Source organism: Phoca vitulina, unplaced genomic scaffold, assembly GCF_004348235.1.
Source record: "Phoca vitulina isolate PV1807 unplaced genomic scaffold, GSC_HSeal_1.0 scaffold30, whole genome shotgun sequence".
Lineage (NCBI taxonomy): Eukaryota > Metazoa > Chordata > Mammalia > Carnivora > Phocidae > Phoca > Phoca vitulina.
The window spans coordinates 24,691,203-24,716,859 of NW_022589733.1; the positions used below are offsets into that span (position 1 = coordinate 24,691,203).

The following is a 25,657-nucleotide window of genomic DNA, read 5'->3' on the forward strand; positions in this document are numbered from 1 at the left end:
CTTTCCCTGTGCTTCTCTACTTGCTCCTAAGCTCTCCAGGGCCTCCAGGGCTCCATCCACACCCCCCTTCTCTTCTCATTCCACCCACATTCCCTCTGGATGATTTTACCCTAACTCAAGTCCTCAAGGACTTCCTGGAAATAGATGCCCCCCCCAATCTCTATCTGCAGCCCATCTCTCCTGACCCCCAAATCAGTCCCTGCAAATACCGCCCCCCTGCCCGGTCCTTATCCCAAGCTAGTACTGAAATCCTAAACTCTGAAACTGAGCCCTGTGTCCCTGGCCTGCAGCTCCTCTCCCCGGGTCCCCTTTCCTGATACATGGCGCCACATTCCGTCCTGTCACCCAGCAGTGACCTGGGAGCATCCTCATTACTCCCTCCTCCTCATCCCCTACCTGCAACCAGCCCATCAGCCTCGCCGGTCCCCTCCTATGGCTCCTAACACCAGCATTGTCTGGGCCTCATCATTTCTCTTTGAATTACTCCAGTAACCCCCCAACTGTGATCTCTCCGCCACCACCCCTGCCCCTGCCGTTCCAGCCTCCCTGCCGCAGAGGAGAGCGATCCTGCTAAAATGCATTTTCCAGCCCAACACCCTTTTCTCTTAATCCCTGAATGGCGGAGTCATCCGGAGAAAACCGTTCTCCTTCTTGGGATGTACAAAGTCCTCCCTGACTTGCCCAAGTTCCTCTCTAGCCCCTCATACTCTGCCAGGCCCGCTGTGCCTTGCTCTCTTCTCTGGCCCGTGTATACGGTGATTTGGGCCCAAATATCCTCTCAAACTGTTCCGCACATACCACCATCTCTCTTTGCTCGCTAACCCGTAATCCTTCCTTCTGCTTTTGCCTCTTTGCTCAAGCGAACCTGGGTCTGTGAGATCTTCCCACGCCCCTGTCCCAGGTGGGGTGTTCGACCTCGATCAGAGCCACCCTCACACTGTGCTGTTTCACTGTGAAGGCACTTGCCCGTGTTCCCTATCAGACAAGGAGCAACGAGAGGACTGTCCCCTATCCCTGAACCTCGGGTGCATAGCATAACGCCTGGCATAGCGATGGTGTTCAGAAGGCATATGACTGGTTGACCTGGGGCTGAGAGCCTGCTTAAGCGGGAATGCATCTTAACCGTCTGCAGTGGCTGAAACACACTGTGGCCACATGGAGGGCATGGGGCAGTTTTGGGCACCCAGGCACCAGTCCCAAAGGTGGCCTGAGGATCTCCAAGGAGAATTTGGAAGGAAGCTGTATCAATTTTCTTTTCTTTTTTTTTTTTTTTTTTTTTTTTTTTTTAGAGAGTGACCGGAGGGGAGAGGGAGAGGGCGAATCTTAGGCAGACTCCAGACCCAGTGTGGAGCCCTGACGCGGGGCTCCATCTCACAACCCTGAGATCACGACCTGAGCCGGAATCAAGAGTCAGATGCTTAACATAACGACTGAGCTGCCAGGCGCCCAGGCTCTATCAATTTTCTTAATCTCCAAAGACTTGCTCTTCATTAGACCAAAGGTTAGAACACTTTAAAAAGTGCATTGGTTCCCCTTTTCATCTTTATTTCCTTAGGGAGGAAAACACCAATCCTGGTGGTTGACATCAGGGAGGCGAAGCCACAGGAGTTAGGTGGGAGGATGTGCATAGGCCTCTGTGATCAGCAGCTTTGCTTCCTCGCCCCCTGCGCAGCTGGAGACGGGCCGCGGCTTCCGGAGGTGGGCTTCCGAACGTGCCAATGCATCCCACAAACACCGGCCCAGGAGGCTTCTCCTGGGGACAGTCTCCCGTGTTGATTAGCAAGCGCCCTGGGAATCAGGGTCAGCAAACTGAAGAGTCACTTATGAGCTGAAATACCAAGGCTGGCGTTCCCTGGGTGCCAGGCAGGCAGCCCTCCCCACACCCGTGTTATCCGTGATCTCATCTTCTCCCTGCGACCCTCCAGCCGGCGGGAGTGGCGCCCTCATTTCAAAAGTGAGGACGTGGACACTCTGCGAAGGTACTGAGCTCTCCGAGATCACGGCACCAGAGCATCCTGGAGCCACACTCCCGACTCAGGCCGATGGCCAAAACCCATCCTTGTTCTGCTAGACCAGAGGATACGCACCGAAGGCCTGTGTCTCTCCGTGGCCCCCAGACATGTATGTAACAATCCAACTTTCCTGCTTCTCCTGAAAAAGTTCTTAAGATCTGACGACAATCAGTTGGAACAAAATAATGGCTCCTCACTGGACAAGGAATACACTTCTCAGGTCACTCTACCTACTTTCCTTAAGTTTTCTACTCCTGGAAATACTTGGGTTTGCAACCCCTGCGCCATAGTTTCTGCACCATCCTTTATTTTAGAACAGAATTCCTCCAAAGCGCACGCAGGCAACATACTAACCCATGTGGGCCTTCATCTTTCGTGAAGGACGCCAAGAGGTGGGAGGCACCGTCTGGCCGGCCCGTGTCAGCACAGGTGAGTGGGCGCTGTCGTCCAGAGGCTGGTTGAGACCGTGCTGCCGCTCTGTCGCCCCAAAGCCTTGATTCTCCCGCTGCCAGCCGGTCTCTCCGCCTGGCAGTTACGGATGGGCTGACAGAAGGGTGTTCACAATGGCGCCGGATAAACGAAGAACAAAAAGTATGGCATGAAAATATCAGCTAAGGGGCGCCTGGGTGGCTCAGTCGGTGGAGCATGGGACTGTTGATCTCAGGGTTGTGAGTTCGAGTCCCGTGTTGGTCTTAGAGATTTGAAATTAAAAAAAAAATTATGTAAAAAAAAAAAGAAAAAGGAAATACCAGCTGAAAAGGTACTCACTGGAGGTCAAAATAGTCCACGGTCGTAGCAATAAAAAAGGAATTGGGTGAAATCTTGGCGGCGATGAGGGAACATACCTCGAGAGGAGCTCTTTTGTCTCAATTAACAGGATCTAATTCAAACAAGACAGGGTGAACTGGATTGAGCGTGCACCTATTGTTGAGCAAAGCTTGGGGTGCCCACAGCAGAACTTCTCAGAGATCTCCTGAGGTTGCACAGAAAGGTCTTGTTGTTGAACTGAAGGAAGATGCCGGAATGGGCTCTGTTATCCTGCTCTGTTGACAGGTTGGTTTCATCACGAAGGGGCCCACCGTACCTCTCCCCATGGAGACATTGCTGGGTTTCAATGCGCTTTTCATTCTCTTGGCTGCCTGAGCAAATAGCCATCACTGTTTCCATTGTGAGCTCTTCTCCTCTTGGAGCCAAGCCCAAGTTCAGGGAACATGTGCTTGAGACCAACATTTGGCAGCCTGGGTCCCCACTGGGAGTGACTCTCTGTCTTTGCCTTTTTCCTCTTAAGATACTTTGCTGAATTTGGAGATTGAAACGCAGTGCTGAACATGCTTAGTGCTAAAAGCTGGTTTCTACCCCCTGCTGGCTCACTCGTATAAGGGACAAAAAAATCCACACCCAAATTCAGAACCCAAGTTACTAGCTACGACAAGAATTATTTCGATCTCTCTTATCACCACATGACTGAGGCCATATGTATCTCAAAGCATCAATGGACTCAGGTTCCTGGAGAAAATTTCTCTTTGCATTATTGACCCAATTAAGGATTTTTATGAGAAATCCTACATCACAGTTGAAAAAACCAAGCATCCTAATTGCTGGGACCTCATTTGGTAGAACAGGTGACAGGTTAGAAGTCAGATTACTTTCCCCACATCTGCATATCAAGTAGGGGCAGAGTTGGTACTAGAACATAATTACTTGAATATCCTGATCAGTTTATTCTACAATACCAAATAATAGGACTAGGGTTTGTTTGTTTTTACATTTTTAAGTTGAGGTATAATGACATACAATAGAATGCAGAGATCTTCAGTGTAGAGTTTAATAAATTTTGACAAATGTTTACACCCATGTAATCAACACTTCCATCAAAACAAGACTATTTCCATAATCCTGGAAGTCCCCTTAGGCCTTTTCACACTCAACCCCCAACCCCCATTCCCCACCAGGCAACAACTACTCTTTGATTTCTATCCCCCTAGATCAGTTTTGGGGCCCTGGTTTTAAGAACTAAAAATTGAACGCGTACAACCTTGCCTGCAGCCGTGAAGCGTGTCTCTGCAGATTTTCCTCCCCTTTTTGGACCACAAGTACCACTTAAGATTTGTTTTGGATCCATCTGGACAGCCTTTCAGGAAGTCAGTCTTAACCCCAGTACAGACACATTTAGGTTTAAAGGGATTTACGTTTTACAAGACTTGAAGGCCAACTATGATTCCTCAGCAGGTGGTACAAGAAGAACGCTTCTTTCTGGAAAATCAAGTTTTCTTCAACATATCTGCTTTCTTGGCTCTTTCTGTGTCCCACCTCTCCTTCAGAATAGCTGCCTTTGCATCTATGGGAAGAACTGCGCGAGCCCTTGCGAGCGAGCACATGTACACTATCTTTCGACTGAGAAGCTGCTTCCTAGCTCCCGTCACCTTCCTGCTGTGCGGGGCCTCCTCTTCCCAGCTCGTCTGGCTTCCCGACTCAGCATCCCAAGAGGACAGGCATAGTTGAAAATCTAACGGTGTCCTCAGCCCCTTAAAGGAAACTGGGTTTTAGAAACTGGAAAAGTTGGGCGAAGGCTTGCTCAGAACACTGTCTCCAAGCCAACAAACGTTGCCAAGGTCCAGGTACAGGCGGCTTTCCACCAGCCACAGACACGACCAAATCAGACGGGGCCTGCTTCTCTTCCAAGCAGCCAGGGCGGGTCATTTTCTCCGTAGTAGCTTCCTTTCCCTAGACAGTGAGCTAATGCTTGGCACCAGCAAACTCCATAAAACGAGGCAGTTAGCCCCATGCTTTCAGGCAGAAATGACTGCATGGAATATATATACACACAATTATTTCAATCAAGCCACATGTTAAAAATTCTAAAGAAAAAGAATAAAAACTAGGCGCCCACAGACATAACATTAGAATCCACTTGTGAACCCAGAACAAAAGCAACGCTGGAAACGTACACGCCCCTCAGGAGCCAAACTTCAGAAGGTCTGTTAGATGATTCTGTGGAATTACAAGCAGAGCTGCCTAAAATAGGTTGGAGAGTCTCTCTTCCCTATATAATGTCACTTCTGGGTATTTCCTGGGGTTTTGACTGTTTAAAATAGACTTTTTCCCATTTTTTAAATTTCTAAAACAGGCACGACGATATTAACATGGTTCAAATTTTTAAAATAACAAAATATAAGGGGTATTCAGTGAGAAGTCTCCCTGCCGCTCCTGGGCCCTCCCCATGGGCCCTGTATTTGTATCGAGTCAGAGATAGTTTGGCATATACAAGCAAAACACAGATGTAAACTTCTCACCCTTCTTTTTTATTGAAATGGAATGTACTAATGCTGTCCTGCATTTTGCTTTTTCTTTGTTTTTCCACTCACTGTATTTAGAAACAGAACCTTGAAGATGGATTTCAATAAAGAAAAATTATATGTTCATTTACCTGTTGACCCAGCAAATCCCAATTCTAAGAATCCATCCAAAAGATACCCTGGCAAAAACACAAAATACTGCATGGAGGTTATTCACAGAGCATTTCAAAAAAAAAGAATGAAATGTCCACTAACAACTAATAAAAATGGCTGGTCAGTGCTGGGCCAAGGGACAAACAGGGGAAGGAGAGGACAGGAGACCTCTTTGAATGTACCTTGTTTTTCCCCTGAGTTTTTACTGGTTTTAACTTTGGAATCATCTAAATATTTTACATAATTTTTTAAAAAGCCACCCCCCGCAAAAAAAAAAGAAAAGCAAAATGAAACAGTTAACTGTGTATAGATTTGGAGCAATAACTACAAGAGGAGCGATTTCAAGTGACTTTATTTCTTTTTAAAGATTTTACTTATTTATTTGAGAGAGAGAGAGAGAGAGAGCAGGAGCAGGGGGAGGGGCAGACGCAGAGGGAGAAGCAGACTCCCTGCTGAGCAGGAAGCCTGACATGAGGCTCGATCCCAGGACCCTGGGATCATGACCTGAGCCGAAGGCAGACGCTTAACCGACTGAGCCACCCCGGCGCCCCCCCTCAAGTGACTTTAAAACACAGTCCCTCCATGAGGGTTTCTCCACCTCAGCACTGCTGACATTTGGGCCAGATCTTTTACGTTACGGGGTGTGGGCCGTGCAAGCTGCATGTCAGCGGCACCCGAGGTCCGGCCGGCAGCACTCTGTACGGTCACCCGCCGTCGCTGGGAGAATTAAGTGCCGTGTGTGCAAGTCCACTGGGAGAGAGTTTGAAAATGGAGGAGGAGAGGACATGCTGGGCCACAAGGAGCCCTTCCTTCTGACAGAGAAGCACCGGAGTTGGTCAGGAGGCAGAGGGAGCGAGGCCATGTGGGCCAGACGTGTTATTTTAAGGGGGAAGGGCGGGATGGGGCAGGGTAAGCAGACTTGGGATTGGTAGTTGGACTCATTTCAGTGGTGTCTGAGGCACAACAGCTGTCCCTGGTTTTCTGGCACCTGGGCCCGGGGTGGAGAGTGGCCCAGAGTGTGAGAGCCACACAGCAGGCGGCTGGGCTATGAGCTCTGGAGTGCGTGGTCGGAATCTTTTACTATCTCTGGGAGTTGGCTAGACTCCTAGGGGCGGTCTCTTGAGGGTAAGAGAGGCCCCAGATGTCAAAGCATCAGGCGCACATGGCTAATACAGGGAGGACAACTGGAATCTTGCACCTGTTTTCTCCTGGACTTAGCCTGGGTGCCTTTTCTCTTTGCCAACTTTAGTCTGTACGCTTTCACTGAAATAACTACTGAAATAACCACAGTAACTACAACAGCTTTGCTGCATTCTGTGAGTCTGTCCAGTGATTCATCAAACCTGAGGGTGGTCTTGGGGATCCCTGACTCAGCTGCTAAAACCATTAGGTGAAAGGATGATAGGGAACTTCATGGTGGGACAGATAAGGCTGACGCCACTGAACCCACCGCTCGGGTACTGAGCGTGGGGCAACCAGATGTTCCTCTTTAGATTATGCAAAAGAAGTATGCAGAATCACCTAATAAGTTTTCTTTTTTTTCTTTTTAAGAGTTGTTTCATTTATTTGAGAGAGAGAGAGCACGAGCTGGGGGTAAGGGCAGAAGGACAGGGAGAGGGTGAAGCAGACTCCTGGTTGAGCAAGAAGCCCGATGTGGGACTCGAGCCTAGGACCCTGGGATCATGACCTGAGCCAAAGGCAGATGCTTAACTGACTGAGCCACCCAGGCATTCCCCACCTAAGAGGTTTTCATGTCAAATCAGCTGAACCTGAATCTGATCAAGCCTCTACACGTAACCGCAAATTTGGAGGAAATATGGGGAAAGAGGAAACTGTTAAACAACACTGGGAGGGAATAAGCAGCCAAATCTGCAAGTGAGCTATTACACAGGACAAATGACTCATTTGTTAAACATAAGAAGGAAAGTGAACTGTTACATATTTAGTGAGACAAGAGACAAATTAATCATTGTGTGGAACTTTTTTTGGATCCTAATTTGAACCAATCAGTAGTCAAAAGACATTTTTGAAACAATAGGGGAAAAGCAAACACAGAGTGCAAATTAGATATTAAGGAATTGCTGTTAATTTTATTGGGTGAAATAGGATGGTTAGGATTTGCTTTAGAAAGCTCCAAAAAGGGGCGCCTGGGTGGCTCAGTCGTTAAGCGTCTGCCTTCGGCTCGGGTCATGGTCCCAGGGTCCTGGGATCGAGACCCGCATCAGGCTCCTTGCTCTGTGGGAAGCCTGCTTCTCCCTCTCCCACTCCCCCTGCTTGTATTCCTGCTCTCGCTAACTCTCTCTGTCAAATAAATAAATAAAATCTTAAAAAAAAAAGAAAGCTCCAAGAAAAACAACTGGAGGGGGCAGGGGAGAACAGATCAGGTAACAACAGCGTAAAGCCAGTGGTTGATAAGTCCTGGGGATGTGTACATGGGGGTTCGCTGCACTGTTCTATTTTTGTGTCCATTTAAAATTTTCTACAACACGTTTTAAAAGGATTAGAAAAAAGTGAATTTAAAAATTAGAAGCATCTGGGGCACCTGGGTGGCTCAGATGGTTAAGCGTCTGCCTTCAGCTCAGGTCATGATCTCCAGGTCCTGGGATCGAGCCCCACGTCGTTGGGCTCCCTGGCTCAGCCGGGAATCTGCTTCTCCCTCTTCCCCTGCCACTCCCCCTGCTCATGGTCTCTCTCTGTATCTCTGTTTCAAATGAATAAATAAAAGTCTTTAAAAAAATAAAAAAATAAAAATTAGAAGCATCTATCTAAAATCCTAGAGAACACAGGCAGCAACCTCAGCGACCTTGGCCGCAGCAACTTCTTGCTAGACATGTCTCCAAAGGCAAGGGAAACAAAGCAAAAATGAACTATTGGGACTTGACATCAAGATAAAAAGCTTTTGCACAGCAAAGGAAATAGTTGACAAAACAAAAAGACAACCAACAAGATGGGAGAAGATACTTGCAAATGTCTAATCAGATAAAACACCATTATCCAAAATCTATAAGGAGCTTACCAAACTCAACACCCAAAGAACAAAAAATCCAATCAAGAAATGGGTAGAAGACATGAACAGACGTTTCTGCAAAGAAGACATCCAAATGGACAACAGACATGAAAAAATGCTCAACATCACTCGGCATCAGGGAAATGCAAATCAAAACCACAATGAGATACCTCCTCACACCAATCAGAATGGCTAAAATTAACAAGTCAGGAAACGACAGATGTTGGCGAGGATGCAGAGAAAGGGGAACCCTCCTACACTGTTCGGGGGGATGCAAGCTGGTGCAGCCACTCTGGAAAACAATATGGAGGTTCCTCAAATGGTTGAAAATAGAGCTACCCTATGACCCAGCAATTGCACTACTAGGCATTCACCCCAAAGATACATGTGTAGTGATCTGAAGGGGCACCTGCACCCCAATGTTTATAGCAGCAATGTCCACAATAGCCAACTATGGAAAGAGCCCAGATGTCCATCAAGAGATGAATGGATAAAGAAGATGTGGTGTATATACACAATGGGATACTACTCAGCTACCAAAAGAAAACGAAATCTGGGGCATCTGGGTGGCTCAGTCAGATAAGCATCTGCCTTCGGCTCAGGTCATGATCCCCGAATCCCGGGATCGAGTCCCACATCGGGCTCCCTGCTCAGTGGGAAGTCGGCTTCTCCCTCTGCCTCTCACCCCGCTTGTGCTTACTCTCGCTCTCTCTCTCTCAAATAAATAAATCTTTAAAAAAAACAAAAACAAAAACAAAAAAATGAAATCTTACCATTTGTAACAAGGTGGATGGAACTAGAGGGTATTATGCTAAGCAAAATAAGTCAATCAGAGATAGACAACGATCATATGATTTCACTCATAGGTGGAATTTAAGAAACAAAACAGAGGATCATGGGGGAAGGGAGGGAAAAATAAAACAAACGAAATCAGAGAGGGAGATAAACCATAAGAGACTCTTAATCATAGGAAACAAACTGAGGGTTGCTGGAGGGGAGGCGGGTGGGAGGGATGGGGTACCTGGGTGATGGGCATTAAGGAGGGCATGTGATGTAATGAGCACTGGGTATTTATAAGACTGATGAGGGGCACCTGAGTGGCTCAGTTGGTTGGGCTCAGGTCATGATCCTGGAATACTGGGATCAAGCCCCCCACTGGGTCCCCTGCTAAGGGGGGAGCCTGCTCCTCCCTCTGCCCCTCACCCTGTTCTTGCTCTCTCTTTTAAATAAATAAAATATTTTAAAAAAAGGCTGATCAATCATTGAACTCTACCTCTAAAACTAATAATACACATAAATCAACATAATTTAATTATGTTAATTAAATTAACATAAATAATATGTTAATTAATTGAATTTAAATAAAAAATAAAAAGAAAAATTAGAAGCAGTTACATGTTCTAATTAAATGTATGAAATTTGAGAACCTGCCAATATTTCAGAGAGGTGATTTTAAGGCATAGGTGAGGTTATAAGGGTTTTAAGAGATTAAAGTAAAATGCAGGAAGTTGGATGTCTGAGCACCCCTTTCAGGTCTTGAGAAAACAGGTGGAGCCCAAGGTGAAGCTGCCTTGTGTATGTATGAAGCTTTCAGGTTTTTCCCAGTTTTTGCTCTGAAGTCTAAATGTAGGGGTGGTTTTTGTGTCTAGGGTTTTTTTTGGTATTGATTTGATAAATTTACCATAAAACTTCAGAATAAAAAGACATTACCCTCCTTACATTCTCATACAAATCTTTATCCTTTAAATAGTATCTCATAAGACAGAGAGAGGCATAATCTTCTGTGGATAACAGCTCCTGCTAGTTGTTACCTTAACTGCCTTCATAAACATGGGATTTGGGGTCAGGCAAAGAATCACCCCAATTAAAGCAGCATATGGGAGAGCCTGGCCTTCAGGGAGTGGTGCTTTTGCCTTTCTTTCCTGCTATCTACAAAGATTTCTTGGAGCGCCTGGGTGACTCAGTTGGTTAAGCGTCCGACTCTTGGTTTCAGCTCAGGTTGTGATCTCGTGGCTGTGGGATCGAGCCCCATGTCGGGCTCTGTGCTCAGTGCAGAGTCTGCTTCAGATTCTCTCTCCCCACCTCTCTCCCTCTCACTCACTCTCTCTCAAATAAATAAAATCTTCAAAAAATAATAAAAAAATAAAACATTTCTTATGGAAAAAAATTCAAGGATAATTTGTTAGGACAAACATGTATTACTTCCGTCATTAAAAAAATTTTTAAGAACATATGTTCACACACAAACTGGTACGAGAATGTTCATAGCAGCACTATTCACAATAGCCAAAAAGTGGAAACCACCCAAGTGCCCAACAACTGATGACTGGATAAATAAGATGTGATGCATCCATACAACTGGATGTTACTTTTATTCCATAGAAAGGAATACAGTACCGATTCGTGCTATCACATCATGAATCTTGAAAACATTACGTTCAGTGAGAGAAGCCAGTCACAAAAGACCACATATTCTATGATTCCATTTGCATGGAATGTTCAGAATAGGCAAATCCCTAGAGACAGAAAGTAGACCACTGGTTGCTCTAGGGCTGGGGTGGGGGTGGGGTTGAGGGAAAATGGGGAGTGGCTGCAAATGGGTACCCTACTGGGTTGATGAGTGTCCCCTCCACCCAAATTTATAACAAAAATGTTCTAAAATTGATGGTGGTGATGGTTGTACAACTCTGTGGATATACTAAAAGCCACTAAATTGTATACTTTAAATGGGTAAATTGTATGGAATGTAAATTATATTCCAATAAAGCTGTTATTAAAAAAACATTCAAAGCTATACAAAAATGACGGGGCGCGTGGCTGGCTCAGTCATAGGAGTGCATGACTCTTGATCTCGGGGTTTTGAGTTTGAGCCCCACGTTGGGTGCAGAGATTACTTAAAAATAAAATCGTAAGGAGGTGGGGGGATGGGGCAACTGGGGGATGGGCATTAAGGACGGCACCTGACGTAATGAGCACTGGCTATTCTATGCTACTGATGAATCACTAAAATCTACCTCTGAAACTAATAGTACAGGATATGTTAACTAAAATGAATTAAAAAAAAAAATCTTAAAAAAAAAAAGCTATACAAAAATGCTGAAGAACTTTGAGAAGGATCTTGAATAATCCCAACAGGGAGAAATTCCCTTTCTGTCAGTAATTTAGGGTGTGGAGAGGTTGAGAGTTAAATATCAGATGTTGGTTAGAACAGGATGGGTTGCTAGGTCTGCTGCTGATCCGCTATACGGACTGTTGGCCTTTTAGACAGAACTCTTTCAGTTGAAAGCCACAGAAAATCTACTCAACCAGGCTTAATGAAAACAACAATACAATTTTATCTCACATACTTGGAGTCCACGGTGGACACTGGCATCCGGACAAGGTCACGGGAGCGACTTTGGTTTCCTTCGTTCTTGCCTTCATGCTCAAGCTGCCCGTCTCTGTGTGGTGGCCCTCACAGTCCCTGGTACCAGAGGAGAGAGACTCTTTCTTGCTAGCTCTCACACAGTTCCGGGACTGTCCAGGGCTGGCTCCCATTCCTACAGCCAGGGAGTAAGGTTTGCTTCAACCAAGTCCCATGGGCAGAGCAGGATAGGGTGGCTCCCCCAAGGAAGAAAGGCTGGGTACACAAAACATGTCCACTACGCCAAAGGAAGCTCTAAAACTTGCAGAGATTTGAGCATCATCTCAGCCCCATAAATACTTGCCAAATCAATGTAGGAACACACAAAATGGAGCTACTGCAGAATCCTTTTAAAGCATCACATTCCAAATTCTTATTCCATATTTTAGAGAAGCAATAACACAGAAGTTAGGACAGATGCCAAGGTCATCAGCCAGATGCCATGTTAGCAGAGGGAGCTACTTCAATCAAGGATAGATTGCTCCATGATCCAGAATTCTGTCCAAAGAGATAGGTTGCTCTGGTAGATAGCAGACCTTTTCTTTTTTTTTTTTTCCTGACTCGGCCGCAAGAAAAGCTAAGGCTTGTCCAGCACAAAGGAAGCAGCAGTCCAGTATGAAGAGCTGGAAAACACTCTGCTACCAACAAGCTTGTTGCAGTTTGCCCTTCTTATTTGAACTGGTGATAATCCGGTGGGTTTCTGATCCAGGATCCGAAGGCCTGCTCTCGGAGCACACTCCAGGCTTCCTGGTAAGCAGATGCGGCCTCCTTGTATTGGTGGTACGTCTCCAGCTTCCGCATCCTAATGCACACACCAGCAAGCACACAGGTTCTCAGTGATCAGCTCAGCATGGTGGCCAAGTGAGCCAGCAGCCGACAGATTTCTAACCAGAGACATGGGAACAGACCTAGGAACGGGAAGATTTTGGTATGCTTTCCTACAGCAACTCTCTCTCCATTGTAGAAAATTCACCAAAAAGCAACATGGATTGAAACAAGTGATAATAAACAATGCTAGTCTTGTCTGCTCCTGGTGGAATCAGATAAAACAGGAATAACTACTTTTTGGTTTAAAGTGTTCTGGGAAATGGCTTAACTGCAAAGAAGTCCCCTTCCCTATAAGACTCATGGATGCCCCTTAGGTCTACCTATGACGGACCCTCCAAACTCCCATTCTGTCTCAATGACTAGCTGAACTGTTTCTACCCACACACCAATCTGGACAAAATTCTTGCTTCCTTGACCAACATTAGTTATGCTTCTGTCCTTCTCCCAGGCCCTGAACTCTGACCCATCCTCAGCGTGAGCGCGCATCAGAATGTGTAGTGACCCCTTCTTAACAAACTACCCCCCCACCCCACCGAGAACAGACTGATTTCAAGAAAAGACATTTCCTGTCCACCTGTCCCCTCACACTGACTGTGCATCCCATGTTCCCTGCCCGGTTCTTTCTAGCCTTGCTCACTGCTCCCCAAAAAGGAAGACTCCTTCCCGCCCGCCCTAGATGCTTACAAACCATATGACCTCCGTGTCCTCACTTTGGCATCAGTCCTGCTGTGGCTTTAACAGCCCCTCTCTAACTGCAATGATCCTTTTGAATAAAGTCTCCCCTGATCTTAGTTCAGATTTGTTTTCACTGACACACAAAATGTCTGGAACCCCCTGGTCAGTTTGATTCATTTTTCCAGACAAAAAATGAGCAAACAGACCACTGACCAAACTGACTGCAGGACATCATTACCGACTGCGGTATGCACGGTGGTAGTTAACAAGGGGCCAACTTCTTCATAGAGAAGTTTCTAGCAATACCTTACCTTCCCCATGGCTGTACGATAAAGAATTGGGCAGGTCTTGTTGCCAGTTGCTGTGAGGGAACCACCACACCCTCTCAATTTCCCCAGGGGTAGGAATGTCTTTGTTCTTCATGGTGGACCCCTCTGACCACACCTGAGTTTACACTTAATGAGGTGACTCCTGGTGGGCCTGAGACAGACCAGGATGGGGCTGGCCACGCCAGAAAGACTAACCACAGAGTCCAGTGGGGTCTGTGCTATCAGTCTGACCTCCTGACCTGAGGGGGAGATGGCGAATGAGTTCAGTCACATCACGTGGCAAACTATTCAGTCAGGCTGACGTAATGAAACCACAGTAAAACCTCTGTACCCCGAAACTTGGGTCCCGCTTCTGGCTGGAGATACAGAGTGATGTGCTGGGGGGGGGGGTGACACACCCTGAGGACACAGACAAGTTGTTTGGGACCTTCTCAGACCTTGCCCTACGTGTCCCTTCTTTTAGCTGGTCCTGATTCATATTCTTTACAATACAAAGTAATTGTTCAGTATAGTGCTTTCCTGAATTCATCAGTTGTTCCAGAGAACAACTGAACCTAAGGGGGTAGTGGGAAACCCCGAGTTTGTAGGCAGTGGTCGGAAGTGTGAGCAGCTTGCGTCTGTGTAGGAAGTGAGGGCAATGACCTTGGGTATTTAGTGTCGGAACTGCCCCCACCCACCTGCCCCCGGAGCAGTTTTAGAGTTCTCTACGCTCCTGCTTAGAAGCAATTTCAATCGTGAAGCTGCAGCTCACAACCACTGATGTGAACGAAAGAGAAAGAGAAGAGAGTGACATTCCTAACAGACGCTATTGCTCCCCACACACTCATGTATCCGCCTTGCTCTCCCTCTGGAGGAAGGTGAAAGGAGAGCCTGGAACGGGCCAAGCCCCAATTCCCCCCCCCCAGTCCTCTGTAACTGCACTACTAAGCCACCCACCCTGCGCACCTCACATCTGAGTTTGCAATCAAAGCCCCAGGGAGAGAGGAGTGCACGGGTGGTAATTAAGTGCCCACAGACTCCTGCCAAAGCTTCCTGCCATTCGTAAGCCAGAATTAACCCACGAAGCTTCCTAGAGATGAAAGCACATGGGTCTACAGCGTCACCTGAGGGAGTCTGGCCACTTGTCCTCTGAAATACTGCTTAGCAGTCTCTGAAATGATCTAAAGAGTTCCACTTTGCTGATCCGGGATCTGTTTGGAAACAGATGACAAAGAGGGTTTATTAGAAGTGTTTAACATGTACCAGCCCCTATCAGAGATGCCAGGCTTCACACGGAGCTTGCTTAGGTTTGAATGCGCCAGAACCCCCATTTCCACCTGTTCTTCACATGAAGAACATCTAGACCTGATTTGGGTGAGGGGAAAAAAAGGAATCTCATCTTAAGAAGTGTCATCAGGGGGCGCGCCTGGGTGACTCAGTTGTTAAGTGTCTGCTTTCGGCTCAGGTCATGATCCCAGGGTCCTGGGATCGAGCCCTGAATCGGGCTCCCTGCTCAGCGGGAAGCCTGCTTGCTTCTCCCTCTCCCACTCCCCCTGCTTGTGTTCCCTCTCGTTATCTCTCTGTGTTAAATAAATAAATAAAATCTTTTAAAAAAAAGTGTCATCAGGGGGAGCTTGCATGGCCAGTCGTTAAGTGTCCGCCTTCGGCTCAGGTCATAATCCCGGGGTCCTGGGATCGAGCCCTGCATCGGGCTCCCTGCTTGGCGGGAAGCCTGCTTGCTTCTCCCTCTCCCACTCCCCCTGCTTGTGTTCCCTCTCTCACTGTCTCTCTCTCTGTCAAATAAATAAATAAAATCTTAGAAAAAAAGTGTCATCAGCAGTGAAATCATCAAGGGGACAGGTTCAAGTGGGGTAAAGACAGAAGTGGCTTTACTAAGCTCCCCCCAGGACACCTACCAGCCACACCAGGCTACCTCTTTTCCAGGGAGCTGGCCCTGTGGGTAATACTGCTCAAGACACTGCAATGGTTTCAGATTCGAGTGCTGCTCCCTGTGCGAACTGCGGTCATAAAGTCCACTTGGACGAGCACTGGACTGACTCTCCTCTGGGCACTGTGGGCCTCTGAGGCCAGTCCTTTGCTTCTACCACGAAGCTTCATGCAGGCCATAGTTTGGAACATCAGGGGAGGTGAATGTGGCCAGCCCACCTGGCCACCACCCCACTGGGGCCTTCCTGCTTTTGCCCATCCATGCCATCCACGCCTCCTTTCCCTCCCTTCCACAGTTCACGAGCTGATTTAGAGTAGGGAAGCATGTGTGCCAACAAGGGGCGGTCTCCTCTTTACACAGCAGAGCCTTTGCCGTTCTCACAGACTGTATCATCAGCTTGGACACTGTGGCCAAACGGGGATATGGGAAATAGGGAAGCGTCCGGTCTGTCAAAAAGCTCCCTCACCTGGCTGGCACCTAGGCTACTTAGCAGGGGGCCCTGAGCCCTCACAAGCTGCTCCCCCTGGGCCTTAACTGAGCTCGAGTGGCAACTGGTGCCTGGCAATATGTGGTTCTTTTAACATTAAAAAACAAACAAACAAACAAAAAAACCCAAAGCCAAAAAACTAATGAGACTTATTTTGTTAACAGATTAAAGGAGAAATGTAATATAATTGTGAGAAACTCCCTCTCTCTCTCAAATAAATTAAAAAAATCTTAAAAAATAAAAAAAGGGGGGCGCGTGGGTGGTTCAGTTGGTTAAGCACCGGTTCCTGATTTTGGCTCAGGTCACGGTCTCAGGGTTGGGAGATCAAGCCCCGCGTTGGGCTTCATGCTCAGTGTGGAGTCTGCTTGTCCCTATCCCTCTGTTCCTCCCCCTGCTCGTGCTCTCCCTCTCTCTCTCTGAAATAAATGAATAAATAAAATCTTTTAAAAAAATTGTGAGAAAAAACATTCAGAGAAGCATTTGTTAGAGTTCAAGATCCACAGAATGATTTAAAACCTTTTAGCAAATGAGGACTAGGAAAGACAGTATTTACGTCCAAAAAGGGTGTCTATAAAAACCTGCAGCAAATTCATGTCCTTAAAATCAAGAATAAGATAACGGCACTGCTTTTATCCAATGTTACACAGAAGGTTCTGGCCAGTAAGACGAGAAATAAAAGGAATAAGTCATTATTTGCTGATGTTTGTGACATTGTCAGTTCTAGCCAGGACAGCAAGTCAAGAAAAAAATAAATTAATTAAAGGAATGGAGGGTTGGAAAGGAAATACTATTTGCAAAAGATCGTTTACATTGAAAAAAAATGCAAAAGGATTTCCAGATAAATTAGGATAATAATAAGAGTGAACAAGGTTGCTGGATACAAACATTAACTGCAACAGGGAAAAACAAAAAACTGTAACAGCAGTGACCAGAAAATGAAGTAAAAAGAAATTCCTTAAAATAGCATCGTGGTAGCTAACCTCCAAGATGGTGATTATTTTTTAAAGATCTATTTATTTATTTGAGAGAGAGGGGGAGAGAGTACGCACGGACGTGCACACACACACACAACCCAACACAGGGCTCAATTCCAGGACCCTGAGACCACGACCTGAGCTGAAATCGAGTCAGCTACTCAACCAACTGAGCCACCCAGGTGCCCCGTGGCGATTTTTTTAAATTGATGTAGAGTTGACTTACAATATTATATTAGTTTCAGATGTATAACGTAGTGATTTGACAATTACATATGTTAGGAAATGCTCATCACAGTAAGCATAGTTACCTTCTGTCACCACACGAAGTTATTACAGTATTATTGACTGTAGCCCCATGCTGTACTCTTCATCCCCATGACTTATTTATTTTATAACTGGAAGTGTGTTCTTTTTTTTTTTTTAACATTTTATTTATTTATTTGAGAGAGAGAGAGAGAGTACAAGTTGGGGGAGCAGCAGAGGGAGAAGCAGGCTCCCAGAGGAGCAGGGAGCCCGATGTGGGGCTCGATCCCAGGACCCTGAGATCATGACCTGAGCCGAAGACAGAAGCTTAACCAACCGAGCCACCCAGGTGCCCCTGGAAGTCTGTACTTCTTAATCCCTTTCATCTTTTCTCACCCATCCCCTCCCTTCCCTCCCCTCTGGCAACCACCAGTTTGTTCTCGTACTTCTGAGTCTGTTTCATCATTTTAGGAGATGGGACCACACATCTTATTGTTCAGGAAGCCTAGACAGTCTTACAGACTCAACATTTCCAATGCCCACCTCACCCACCCAGAATCAGCAAAATAAATCAGCAAAAATAAACTAGTGTCTTGCCCTGACGCTCGCGCTTCCCCTTGAAACACTGAGAGGTGACCCCTGAAACTTTTGCTACAGCCCAGGGGACACTGATGTGCAGCTATGCATCTGGCTTTATTTTTACAGAGCATTAATGAAGCATCCACCAAAACAAGAAACCTTAGCAATCAACCGTGCCCATCTGGAGCTGGAGATGGCTCCACATCAAGGTTTGTTAAAGAAACACATCACTTAAACCGCACTGGAAGGAGCCCTAAAGGATTCGATTTACCACCAATATTGTAGAGAAATGTCAAGGCCTCCAGGGTCACTGTAAGAAGCCATCAGTGTGAGCTTAACAGCTTCTTGAGACCAGTTCTGTAAATGGTTCCAACATTCTTCTCTCTGGAGGAACAAACAGCCCTTTCTCTTATCAATGTTTTTTAGCCTAAGTCAATCGCCTTGTGAGTAATGTTAAGGTATCATACCTATAAAGAGAGAAGGGGGATGCTGGGAACCTCTCCTCTGCGGAAAAAAGAGCTCCCTCCAGAGAGATAAGACCTTTTTGAAGATTTATTCAACAGCAGAACAGAGTGACCATGCTAGTAATTCCTCCGTCAACAAGACCTACTCACTAGTAACCACTCAGGTCATCTATGGAGCACAACAATCATCCACAGCCATCCTGGCAGCCGCCACTCTCCAAGGAGCCCGGGTTCCTTTCAGCAGCAAGAATTACACTCTTGGATACTAGGTTCTTCCTGGTGAGTTGGCTAACATTGCTGGTTGGCGCATCAAAGAGCCAGGAAAGCTATACACACATGTATAATTTCTTAGAGATTACACATTTACATTGGTATTCTTTTTTTTTTTTTAAGATTTCATTTATTTGAGAGAGAGAGAGAGGAGAGGAGAGGACACAGAGGAAGACTAAGAGGGAGGAGACCCCTGCTGAGCAGGGAGCCCAACACGGGGCTCGATCCCAGTACCCTGGGATCATGACCTGAGTGGAAGGCAGATGCTTAACCGACTGAGCCACCCAGGCGCCCCTACATTGGTATTCTTAATCTGGCCCTATCTTTAACAAACTCAGATGCACTTAGGTGTCTTTTTTTTTTTTTAATCCCTCATCCTTTTCTTTTATAATCCAATGAGGCATGTAATGATCTCTCCGGGATGCTCTGGGATGGGAAGAGAATTTGACACTTAAGGGAAAAGAGTAAAATGAAGCTTCTTGAAAATGAGGGTCCTTTACCTGGTGTCTGTTATTATTGCATTGTGTGTAAAAGAACACAAGGACTTAAATGAAATATTTTCTTTTCCTATTGCATTAGTATATTAAATGTCTCTTAACGTTGCAGTCCGCATTCATATTCCCCACAGTTCTAAAGAAGGTGGTCCCAGGATGCCAGCACGAGGGAATGAGCAATGAGAAACGCTGTGAGTCTTTAGAACAGAAGAAACTGACTCTTCCACACAGAGTATGACGCTTCTCTGGACAAGCGAAGGGGAAATCAATCTTGACAAGGTGTTTGCTGCAAGCCTGCACCACATTCGCCGGCACTTCTCACCACATTCATGGGTGAAACATACTTTTAGTTCCCCTTGCTCTATAGGTGGGGAAACGGAGGCCCAGAGAGGTAATGTGCCCAAGGTCACACCCTGGGGAGAAAGCGAACTAGGAATTAAATATGTCTCCTGAACTGTAAAGCTTCTGCTCTTTCCCCCCTCCACTTCCCCCCTGTACGGAGTCTGCCTTCTAAACGGAGAGACATCTACAACCTGTCAGAGACCTCAGATCATCTACTCCAACATCCTCATTTGACAGAGACGTACGCACGCACGGAGGCCCGGAGAGCAACTGGGCCGTCCAAAGTCACGTGGATAACTGGAGACAGAGCGAGTGTGGGAACGTGAGGTGCTCCCAGTCAACAGAGAGCACCAACATATTGGGACAAGCCGGGAGAACAGCACTACAGGAATTTGAAAAGAGGATGCTAATTGTGAGCCAGAAGGCAGGGGCAGATGAGCTGAGCTCTGAAGGTAAAAGAGGGCGTGGATTCCTAGGGAAGAAGAGCACTGGTACCCGAGCAAAGAGCAAAGCACAAACCGCAGCCACAGCCGGGTGGGTGGGGCTGCTGCCGGCCTGTGCGCAGAGCCGGAACTCTGCAGGAAATGTGGTCCCTGTGGAGGTACGACCCGCCCTGCCCACACACCCTGGTCTGTGGCTAACAGCTAGTCCCCTGAGAGATGTAAACAGTGGCCCGAAGCCCGGAGACGCCTGGGGAGAAACTGACCCAAAATCTCCACCCCTAATTTTGTAACTATCACTCACTCTGCAGACTAGGCCATTTCAACCCTGGTTAGTGGCTGCGAAGAACAAAACTTTCTCTTTTAAAGTCTAAAGAATCATGGAACACTACATCAAAAACTAATGATGTACTGTATGGTGACTAACATAATAATAAAAAAAGACACATAAAAAAAGACACATAAAAAAATAGTCTAAAGAGATATAAGTTGTTACTGTTGTCTGTGTTGGGGCCAGCAAATAAGCATATCAAAAAGAAACAAATCCACCTGTAAACTTTAATTACAACTTTTTATGAGGAAATAGTAAAGAGATGGAAAAACAACTCAGAGTGAAAAGAACTACAGTTGACCTTTGAATGACATGGCTTTGAATTGCACAGGGTCCACTTACACAGGATTTTTTCCAATAAATACAGTACTGTAAATGTACTTTCCTTATAATTTTTTAAAGATTTTATTTATTTGAGAGAGAGAGTACAAGCAGGGGGGAAGGCAGAGGGAGAGGGAGAAGCAGACTCCCTGCTGAGCAGGGAACCAGATGAGAGGGCTTGATGCCAGGACTCTGGGATCATGATCTGGGCCGAAGGCAGACCCTTAACCAACCGAGCCACCCAGACACCCTCCTTGTAATTTTTTAACACTTTCTTTTCTCTAGTTTACTTTATGGTGAGAATATAGTATATAAGGGGGTGTCTGGGTGGCTCAGTCAGTTAAGTGTCTGACTCTTGATTTCTTCTCAGGTCATGATCTCAGGGTTGTGCAATGGAGCCCCACAATGGGCTCCACGCTGGGTGTGGAGCCTGCTTAAGATGCTCTCTCCCTCTCCCTCTGTCCCTCCCTGCAACTCATGCACATGCGTGCACTCTCTCTCAAAAAAAAAAAAAAATACAGTATACAATACATACAGAATATGAAATACATGTTAATCAACTGTTTATGCTATCAGTAAGGCTTCTAGTCATGAACAGGCTGTTAGTGGTTAAGGTTTTGAGAAATCAGAAGTTATACATGGATTTTCAAATGCAAGGGGTATCAGCGCCCCTAAGCCTTCCACTGTTCAAGGGTTAACTGTACCTGTAAATGGTGGGATCCTGTAAAAGTCACTCAGGGGCAGCTCACTGACCCGAGATGTAAATGCCTTTGGTGGAGAGGCCATTCCCCTGCAGCCCCTCCCACCCTCAGGCTATTAAAGACTACTGGGAGGGAAAAGCAGAGTGGGATCATCTGAACATTTAGAAAAAGAAAAACCAGTAAGGCAGATGCATGAATTTCAAATACAAAGGGAGTCCCATGTCCAGCAGACTACATGCTCTACATTTCAGTAAAAGCCAATTTGAAGATGAAAAATCCTGCTTTCATGGTGCCCTTTTTGCCAGTCCAATCACTGTGGAGCTTCACAAATGATTCTTGGGTTCCAAGCTTCACCTAATGAAACCAGAATCCCTAGCGGTAAAGCCCAAGAAAGTGTTCTTTTCAAAATCTTCCAGGGGGAAGAACAGTCTTTCCAAAAAAATGGCGGCAGGACAACTGGATATCCCCGTGCAAAAGAATGAAGTTGGACCCCTTCCTCACACCTTAAAGAAAAGTTAACTCAAAATGGGTCAAAGTCATAAACCTAAGAGCTAAAACTATAAAACTATGAGAAGAAAATAGAGCAAATCTTTGTGACGTTGAATCAGGCAATGGTTTCTTACCTGTGACACTAAAAGCACAAACCATCAAAGGAAAAAAGATAAAACGGACTGACTTCATCAAAATTTAAAACTTCTGCGCTTTAAAGGACCCTTTCAAAAAGTGAAAAGACAACCCAGAGAACTGCAGAAAATATGTTCAAATATGTCTGTGATAAAAGACTAGCATCCAGATTATATAAAGAAATATTTCAATTCAACAATAAAAAGATAAATAAACCAAGTTTAAAAACGGGCAAAGGGATCAGAATAGATATTTCTCTGAAGAAGATATACAAATGGCTAATAAGGATATGAAAAAAACGCTCAACATCAAAAGAAGCGTGAACAGTTATTAGCGAAAGGCACATCAAAATCACAATGAGATAGCACATCACACCCACTAGGATGGCTACAATAAAAAAGACAGACAATAATGAGTGTGGTGAAGGAGGTAGGATAATTGAGACTCATACATTGCTGGTAGGAGTTTAAAATGGTGCAGGTGCTGTGGCGATCAGTTTGGCAATTCCTCAAAAAAGAAAAAAAACCCAGGGTTATCATAGGACCCAGCAATTCCACGCCAAGGTATACCCAAGAGAATTGAAAACGTATGTCCACCTAAAAGCTCATTATATAAAAATTCGCAGCAGCACCAGTTCTAATAGCACGAAAGTGAAATAACCCAAATGTCCATCGATGGAAGAATGGATAAACAAAAAGCAGTAGTCAGATCCACACAATGGTATACAGGAATGAAGGACTGATATGTGTTACAACAGGGATGAGCCTTGAAAACCTTATGCTAAGGGGCGCCTGGGTGGCTTAGTCGTTAAGCGTCTGCCTTTGGCTCCGGTCATGATCCCAGGGTCCTGGGATCGAGCCCCGCGTTGGGCTCCCTGCTCAGTGGGAAGCCTGCTTCTCCCTCTCCCACTCCCCCTGCTTGTGTTCCCTCTCTCGCGGTCTCTCTCTGTCAAAATGAATAAATAAAATCTTTAAAAAAAAAAAAAAGAAAAAGAAAACCTTATGCTAAGTAAAATAAGCCACATACTATATGATTTCATGTAGTGAAATGTCTAGAATGGACAAATCCACAGAGACAGAAAGCCGATTCATGGATGTCAGGGGCTGGAGTAGGGCCTGGGGAATGACTGCTAACAGGTGCAAGGTTTCTTTCTGGGGTGATGAAGATGTTCTGGAATTAGATAGTGGTAAACAGTGCCTGCACAACCACCATCTCCTTCTGCCCCAATATGGCTGTACCTGGCCTGAAGGCACCTGATTGCTTTCTTCGTTGTTCCCTGCGGAAAACCATTGGCAGTGACATCCAGTGGCTGCTCAGGAACTGCGCTCCAGCTGATGGCTACGAAAAGACAAGATTCTGGAGTTAAAACTGTTCAGTTTCCTGTGAACGTCAGAAGTGTTTTCACAAAAATATTTCCCTCTCTCTCCAGGTCAGAGTCAATGGCTGCCACTCTGATGCTTGGCCTCCAGAATCTAGTAATATAAAGAGGTTCATCATTCATCATCTTCATTAGAAGACCTAATAACCACTAAGCCCTTATTATATGCTGGGCACACAGTCAATGCATGAAACAGGATTTCTCATTTAATCCTCATAACAATCCTGATAAGAAAATGACATATTTTTTTCATCATAGGCATACTCTTATAATCCTCATCTCCTCTTTCACCCCTCCCACCCGATAACATCAGTTTGTTCTCTAGAGTTAAAGGGTCTGTTTCTTGGGGCACCTGGGTGGCTCACTTAGTTAAGCATCTGCCTTCGGCTCAGGTCATGATCCCTGGGGCCTGGGATCGAGTCCCACATTGGGCTCCCTGCTCGGTGGGGAGTCTGCTTCTCCCTCTCCCTCTGCACCTCCCCCTGCTTGTGCACGCTCTGTCTTATGAATAAAGTGTAAAAAAAAAAAAAAAAAAGTCTGTTTCTTGGTTTGTGTCTTTTTTCCCTTTCCTAGTTGTTCTGTTTACTAAATTCTAAATATGAGTGAGATAATATGGTATGTCTTTCTCTTATTTTGCTTAGCATAATACACTCTAGCTGCAACCACATTGTTCCAAATGGCAAGATTTCATTTTCTTCTATGGCTGAGCAAGAGTCCACTGTGTATATACACCACATCTTCTTTATCCATTCATCAGTCGATGCAAACTTGGGCTGCTTCCATAGCTTGGCTATTGTAAATAATGCTGCAATAAACACAGGAGTGCATGTATTCCTCTGAGTTAGTGTTTTGTACTTTTAGGGTAAATACCCTGTAGTGCAATTACTGGATCATAGGGCAGTTTTAATTTTTTGAAGAACCTCCAAACTGTTTTCCACAGTGGATGCACCGGTTTGCATTCCCACCAACAACAGTACAAGGAGGTTCCTTTTTCTCCACATCCTTGCCAACACTTGTTTCTTGTGTTGATTTTAGCCACTGTGACAGGTGTGAGGTGATATCTCACTGTAGTTTTTATTTGCATTTCCCCAGTGATGAGTGATGTTGATCATCTTCTCATGTGTTTGTTGGCCATCTGGATGTCTTCTTTGAGGAAATGTCTGTTCGTGCCTTCTGCCCATTTTATTAATTGGACTAAATGTTTAAGAAATGATATTCTTATCTGAAGACGAAGAACCTCAGGCTAAGGCAGGATGAGAAAGTTGCTCGAGCATGAGCCTGCCTCAGGGTGGTCAAGCCTACACTACTGATGACTCAGGGAACAAGCTGCCTTCCTGCTGGCTGGATGCAACCCCTCCCAGGCCACTTCACGGTCTGGGGAAAAGCTACTCCAGGGCAAGCGGAGCGCGGATACCTTACCTGCACCACAAGGAACAAGCCGGCCCGGGCCGTCAGCCCTCTTGGCCTGCACTGCGCAGCGGCTCTGTGCAAACAGGAAACCTGACTGCTCTATTTTCACTTCTTGGACTCCAAAGCCTCTGGGTAGCGCTGAGACATTCCGACACCTAAATGTGAGGGAAAATGCACTCAGTTTGGGCATGCTCCTTGAGGAAGACAGTGTCTAGGCCCGTGGACCCCTTCACCACCGCTGAGTCTCGGTGAGAGGGTGCGACAGAACAGAATCGAGATCATGTGAGCCTTACAGCCGGAGGAAGATCCCTTCCTATCTCTCTGAAGTGAAAACGATGAGCTGAGTCACCACCTCTCAGTGACTTCAGGGGCTCTAAACTCCAGTCCTGGTACTGGCTTTGAAAGATTTCAAACCCTTAAACAGAAATATTAACTTGTTGGCATCTGCTTCCTAGGGAATCCTCCAAACACACCAGAAACCAAAACTCTCCTATAATATAAAAGCTTCGTTTTTCCCTCTTGGGTCTTTCATACCATCTAGAGGCCAACATGTCACTGCTCTGGAACCGAGTGGACAGCAGCTCTAAAGCCTCAGAATAGGGAAAGCATGGAAAACACAGAAAATGTCTTGGGCATAGGGGTGCTTTCGTTGAAAACATCTTATTGGGAAATAGTGGATACCATAGAATTCATCCATTTTAAATGTATAATTCAAGGGTTTTTTTTTTTTTTTACTATATTCACAGAATTGTGCCACTGTCACCACAATCTAAGTTTATCACCTTTCACTCCTGATAAGAAACCCTGCACCCATCAGCAGTCACTCCCCACGCCCTTCTCCAGCACCCACCAATCTACTTCTGGATTTGCCCATTTTGGACATTTCACGCCATGAAATCATACGCTATGCCGCTCCTGCCACTTAGCACAGAGCTTTCAAGGCTCATCCGTGTCGCAGCTTGAGCC

The 25,657-nt window shown here is 45.8% G+C and overlaps 1 protein-coding gene across 13 annotated transcripts in view; it reads right to left on the minus strand.

Moving 5' to 3' along the window:
* ADAT1 (adenosine deaminase tRNA specific 1) overlaps positions 1-25,657 on the minus strand; it is a 46,573-nt gene that overhangs the window by 11,321 nt on the left and 9,595 nt on the right. For 8 of the 13 annotated variants that reach the window (XM_032424205.1, XM_032424200.1, XM_032424206.1 and 5 more), the window contains 4 exons: positions 24,701-24,846; positions 23,142-23,241; positions 14,807-14,893; positions 11,506-12,673 (listed from right to left, as the gene is read on the minus strand). In XM_032424205.1, coding sequence (XP_032280096.1) covers positions 12,541-12,673; positions 14,807-14,893; positions 23,142-23,241; positions 24,701-24,846 — 466 coding nt within the window. In that variant the 3' untranslated portion in view covers positions 11,506-12,540. Of the gene's footprint in view, positions 1-2,697; positions 4,816-11,505; positions 12,674-14,806; positions 14,894-17,848; positions 18,301-21,047; positions 21,783-23,141; positions 23,242-24,700; positions 24,847-25,657 lie in introns of those variants that run through there. The other 5 variants (XR_004301779.1, XR_004301780.1, XM_032424203.1 and 2 more) reach the window with 5 other exon arrangements.